At 42.1% G+C, this 6,000-nt stretch overlaps 1 protein-coding gene across 3 annotated transcripts in view; it reads right to left on the bottom strand.

The window, feature by feature from the left end:
- Positions 1–6,000, bottom strand: part of rad51 (RAD51 recombinase) — a 109,301-nt gene that overhangs the window by 67,724 nt on the left and 35,577 nt on the right. For all 3 annotated transcript variants that reach the window (XM_077586614.1, XM_077586613.1, XM_077586612.1), the window contains exon 5: positions 1,505–1,596. In XM_077586614.1, the coding sequence (XP_077442740.1) occupies positions 1,505–1,596 (92 nt within the window). The remainder of the gene's footprint in view (positions 1–1,504; positions 1,597–6,000) is intronic.

Below are 6,000 nucleotides of genomic sequence, written 5' to 3'. Positions count from 1 at the left end.
GGAGAGGGACAGGAACAGGCTGAATAAGCTGGTCAGGAGGGCCAGCTCTGTTCTGGGCTGTCCTTTGGACTCTGTGGAGGAAGTGGGAGAGCGGAGGATGCTGACCAGGATGATGTCCATCATGTACAGCACCTCCCACCCCCTGCATGAGTCTGTGGAGTCCCTCCGAACCTCCTTTAGCAAAAGACTGCGGCACCCTCATTGCAGGAAGAAGCGCTTCCGCAGATCCTTCCTCCCATCAGCTGTCAGGCTCTTTAACAAAAAAATGGCTGAGTGTTAAGACCTACCGTATGCATGCATGTACATTTGTGTATGTATGTATGTATGTATATATGTGCTAAGCATCACGCTTATTTAATTATATATTTATTCATGTATTTATTTCTTGACCTACTTATTACCTATCTATTTATGTCTAAAATGCCTTTCCTATTCCTGCATCCTCACCCTCTTGCCACTGGAACAACGAAATTTCCCGAATACGGGATGAATAATGTTATCCAATCCAAATAAAGGAAGGAATCCGCTTCCAAAAATTGTGTCGCTGCCTGTTCCGGCCGGGGCCCGGTCGTGGGGCAGACCCCGCTCGCTGCCGGCATCCGCCGCCGAATGGCCGGCTTGCGCCGTCGGACTGCCGGCCGACTGGCCGGGAAATTATACTTCCACTTCGCTCCTCCGTGCCGTCCAACAATGAATTTGCCGTCCACGGAGCTCTATTTTCAGATTAGTGCAACGACATCAGCCCACTGCCCGGAGTTAAATGGAATCTCAATTTGCACTGCGGCGTCCCGCCGTCCTCGCCGCCCAAAATGCTCTTTTTTTGACAAGGTCAATGAGGTCCACTGTGACATCGCCCGGAGATCGCACTTTTGCACATTTATGGGACATTCCACCATCAGCTCCGCTACCCCGAGGCTCCCGGAGTCCACTGAGCGAGTTGTATTTTCGCTTAGGACCACGGCGTCTGCTATAACATCGCCCGGGGCTCGCATTTCTGGAAAAAAAAATCCCCCTTTGTCGATGCTCTCTGCTTTCCAATTTGCCAAGCAAGTTCTATTTTCAAATAAGCACCACGGAGTAAGGTTGCAGGTGGCTCGCATTTCTGATAAGTCATCTATTAAGTCTTCAAATGTTGAGATTTTAGGAATTTTAAAAATATGTATCGCTACACATAAACCCTAAAAAAATCGTAATGTCAGTTTTTTTCTGAAACTATAGAGCCCTAATTAGGTATCTCGAAAACTTTAAACCAGTGGTCTCCAAATTATTCCACAAAGGGCCACAGTGGGTGCGGGTTTTCATTCCAACCCTAAAGAGGACACTTTTTCACCAATCTGGTGTCCTACAAGTGCAATCAGTGGATTGCAGTCAGGTGGTTCTTGTTTTCTGCTGAAATCTCATTGGTCAAACTGTTTATGCTAGAACGGTTGGGACAAAAACCTGCACCCACACCAGCCCTCGAGGACCGGTTTGGTGACCCCAGCTTTAAACAATTGGGGAGTACCTGACAAGTGACAGCAAGTGTATGGCACAGCTGCGTCTTCCCAGTCCGAAACTCCCCAAACATCTCTGTGATGGAACCAGTCTCAAACCCACCTCGAGAGAGAGAGTGGAAAAAAGCAGAATTACAATCATTGTACAGTCAAAAATTATTTGTTCCTGGGCTCTATTTTCATAAACATTTAAAACGTTAGGTTTAAGACTCATATAGGAACAAAATCAATGTATGTAATGAGGGACAGTAATTAGCACCTCCCACATAGCACATCAGCCAGTGGGATGATTTTGAACCTTGGAGCTAATTTTTCAGTTTGAAAGATCTCATCAGTCTGACCAGCACTTACAGTTGTGGTCAAAAGTTTATATACACTTGTGAAGAACATAATGTCATGGCTCTCTTGAGTTTCCAGTTATTTCTACAACTCTGATTTTTCTCTGATAGAGTGATTGGAACAGATACTTCTTTGTCATAAAAAACATTCATGAAGTCTGGTTCTTTTATGACTTTATTATGGGATAACAGAAAGTGATTAAATCTGCTGGGTCAAAAATATAAATACAGCAACACAAATTAGCTATTTTGGTGACTTAGAAAGTTGTGTCAGTGAAATGAGCTTCATAGCATGGCCTCTTAACTTCTTGTGAGTGATTATGAGTGACTACAGCTGGTGACTTCTCTGAGGCCATTTAAATAGGGCTCATTGGATGCAAACGCCCACAAACGCTACAATGGGAAAGTCAAAGGACCTCAGCATGGATCTGAAAAAGCGAATCCTTGACTTGAACAAGTCAGGAAATTCACTTGGAGCCATTTCAAAGCAGCTGCAGGTCCCAAGAGCGTGACCGGACGTTTCGTCGAACGGACGTTTGGTCGCCGGACAGTTCATCGAACAGACATTTTGTCGACGGACAATTCGTCGACGGACATTTTGTCGGACGGACATTTCGTCGGACGGACAATTCGTTGCCTGATTCGCTTGCTCTCAAAATTATTATCATGAGAGAGAGTTTACTATTGAAAGCGATCAACCAGGTAATCTCTCGCTCTCAAAATTATAATCATGAGAGAGTTTGTCATTGATTGCATTGACAATGTCAGACCATTAATATCTAAATATATAATATCAAAATTATCAATAAGTTGCGTATTACTGGCGTTGTGTACATGTTTTTCAATTTGTCCTGTTCTCGTGCGTATAGACAAACTTGCCTCTTTTATACTATAATTGTCCCAAATTAAACACATTATCGTTCTCGTGTGTGTATAGACAAACTTGCCTCTTTTATACAATTATTGTCCCAAATTAAACACATTATCGTTCTCGTCTGTGTATAGACAAACTTGCCTCTTTTATACTAATATCGTCCCAAATTAAACACATTATCATTCTTGTGTGTATAGACAAACTTGCCTTTTATACTATTATTGTCCCAAATTAAACACATTATCAATAAGTTGCGTATTATTGGCGTTGTGTGTACATGTTTTTCAATTCGTCCTGTTGTCGTGTGTGTATATAGACAAACTTGCCTCGCCTGAGTAGGTACTCTGCACCTCACAATCAACATGAATCGGACATCTACCGCCGTCAATGGCAGCCGATGGGTTAAATGAGTGCTGAGTACTCTGCACCTCACAGTCAACATGAATCGGACGTCTACCGATTATAGAGCACTCATACACTTATTTGACAGCCAACAACTATGCAGGTTATCCCTCTGAAGTAGTCTGTAATTCTATTACAGGTACAACTGTGGGAAACAGAATTGCATCTCTTATTTTTATAGAAGAAAACGAAAATAAAAAAACAATACAAGAAGTCATTCATTGTGACTTTTAACCAAGTTATTCAATTTATTCAGTGTTTAGCAATTTTATATGAGCAAACTTGAGTTTCTTCCAGAGATTAATCTGAGTTAAATAAGGCTCAATGAACACGACTTCAAAATAGTACAATGTTTTTCTCTCCTGGTCATCCTTGGATTTTTCTTTTTGCTATAAAAAAAGCTCATTATCCCATAGCAAGATCGGTACCCGAACGTCCGGCTGCCATTGACGGCGGTAGACGTCCGATTCATGTTGACTGTGAGGTGCAGAGTACCCACTCAGCACTCATTTAACCCATCGGCTGCCATTAACAGCAGTAGATTTCTGATTCATGTTGACTGTGAGGTGCAGAGTACTCAGCACTCATTTAACCCATTGGCTGCCATTGACGGCGGTAGACATCCGATTCATGTTGACTGTGAGGTGCAGAGTACCTACTCAGGCGAGGCAAGTTTGTCTATACCAAGGGTCTCAGACTCGGGTTGGTTCGCGGGCAGCGTTAACGTCAACTCAATTTCATGTGGGCCAGACCATTTTAGATATATTTAGATTTTTTTAATGGATTAAAAGAACTGGATTAAAAGCCCTGAATATTCCGTTTTTATAGATCTAAAACAATGTTTATTTTTAGCTTTTTAAAATATATTTTGAGATTTTACAAAATGATTTTTGAACTAAAAACACAGAAAAAAAATATTAAAAAATTACAATTATTGATTTAAAAGGGAGAAAATCAGGAAATTTAATATACATCTATTCTCTTCATCTTAATTTGACCCTGAAACAGAAAGTCGGCACTCATGATTTACTTTCCCGGGCCACACAAAATGATAAGGCGGGCCAGATTTGGCCCCCTGGCCGCCACTTTGACACATGTGGTCTATGCACACACGAGAACAGGACGAATTGAAAAACATGTACACACAACGCCAATAATACGCAACGTATTGATGTGTTTAATTTGGGAGAATAATAGTATAAAATGTGTGATGGGCACGGGCGAGGCAAGTTTGTCTATACACACAAATTGAAAAACATGTACACACAACACCGATAATACGCAACTTATTGATAATTCTGATATTAGATATTAATGCTCTGACATTGTCAATGCAATTACAAACTCTCTCTCTCTCATGATTATAATTTTGAGAGCGAGCGAATCAGGCGACGAATTGTCCGTTCGACGAAATATCCGGCGACAAATTGTCTGTCGACGAAATGTCTGTTCGCCGAACTGTCCGGCGACCAAACGTCCGTTCGACGAAACACCCGGGGACGAAGTGTCCGTCGAACAAGTGTCCGTCGACGAAACGTCTGGGTACCCCCAAGAGCAACAGTGCAAACAATTGTTTGTAAGTATAAAGTGCATGGCACTGTTTTGTCACTGCCACGATCAGGAAGAAAACGCAAGCTATCACCTGCTGCTGAGAGAAAATTGGTCAGGAGGGTGAAGATTCAACCAAGAATCACCAAAAAGCAGATGTGCCAAGAATTAGAAGCTGCTGGAACACAGGTGTCGGTGTCCACAGTCAAGCGTGTTTTGCATCTCCATGGACTGAGAGGCTGCCGTGCAAGAAGGAAGCCCTTGCTCCAAAAGTGGCACCTTAAGCATACCTGTCAACCTCTGCCGATAACTGCCCTTATAAATGATTATGATTCCCCTTACAAACCCCCCAAAAACCTTAAAAACACCGTACGACTCGTACGGTGTTTGTAAGGTTTTTTTGGGGTTTGTAAGGGGAATCATAATCATTTATAAGGGCAGTTATCGGCAGAGGTTGACAGGTATGCCTTAAGGCTCGACTGAAGATTGCTGCTGATGACATGGACAAAGAGAAGACCTTCTGGAGGAAAATTCTGTGGTCAGATGAAACAAGATGCACGGCAATATGTTTGGAGGAGAAAAGGTGAGGCCTTTAACCCCAAGTACACCATGCCTACCCTCAAGCATGGTGGTGGTAGTATTATGCTGTGGGGCTGTTTTGCTACCAATGGAACTGGTGCTTTACAGAGAGTAAATGGGATAATAAAGAAGGATTACCTTCAAATTCTTCAAGATAACCTAAAGTCATCAGCCCGAAGATTGGGACTTGGACGCAGTTGGGTGTTCCAACAGGACAATGACCCCAAACACACATCAAAAGTGGTAATGGAATGGCTAAATCAGGCTAGAATTAAGGTTTTCGAATGGCCTTCCCATAGTCCTGACTTAAACCCCATTGAGAACATGTGGACAGTGCTGAAGAAACACGTCCATGTCAGAAAGCCATCAAATTTAACTGAACTGCATCAATTCTGTCAAGAGGAGTGGTCAAAGATTAAACCAAAAGCTTGCCAGAAGCTTGTGGATGGCTACCAAAAGCGCCTAATTGAAGTGAAAATGGCCAAGGGACATGTTACCAAATATTAGTGCTGCTGTATATTTTTGACCCAGCAGATTTGATCACTTTTTTCTGTTCACCCATAATAAAGTCATAAAAGAACCTAACTTCATGAATGTTTTTTTGTGACAAAGAAGTATCTGTTCCAATCACTCTATCAGGGAAAAATCAGAGTTGTAGAAATAACTGGAAACTCAAGAGAGCCATGAAATTATGTTATTCACAAGTGTATGTAAACTTTTGACCACAACTGTATATACTTATACACACAGACACAGACTCACATAT

This window comes from Stigmatopora argus, chromosome 19 (assembly GCF_051989625.1).
Source record: "Stigmatopora argus isolate UIUO_Sarg chromosome 19, RoL_Sarg_1.0, whole genome shotgun sequence".
Classification (NCBI taxonomy): domain Eukaryota; kingdom Metazoa; phylum Chordata; class Actinopteri; order Syngnathiformes; family Syngnathidae; genus Stigmatopora; species Stigmatopora argus.
The sequence above is the reverse complement of the archived record's forward strand: the minus strand, read 5'-3'. Positions and strand labels throughout refer to the sequence as shown.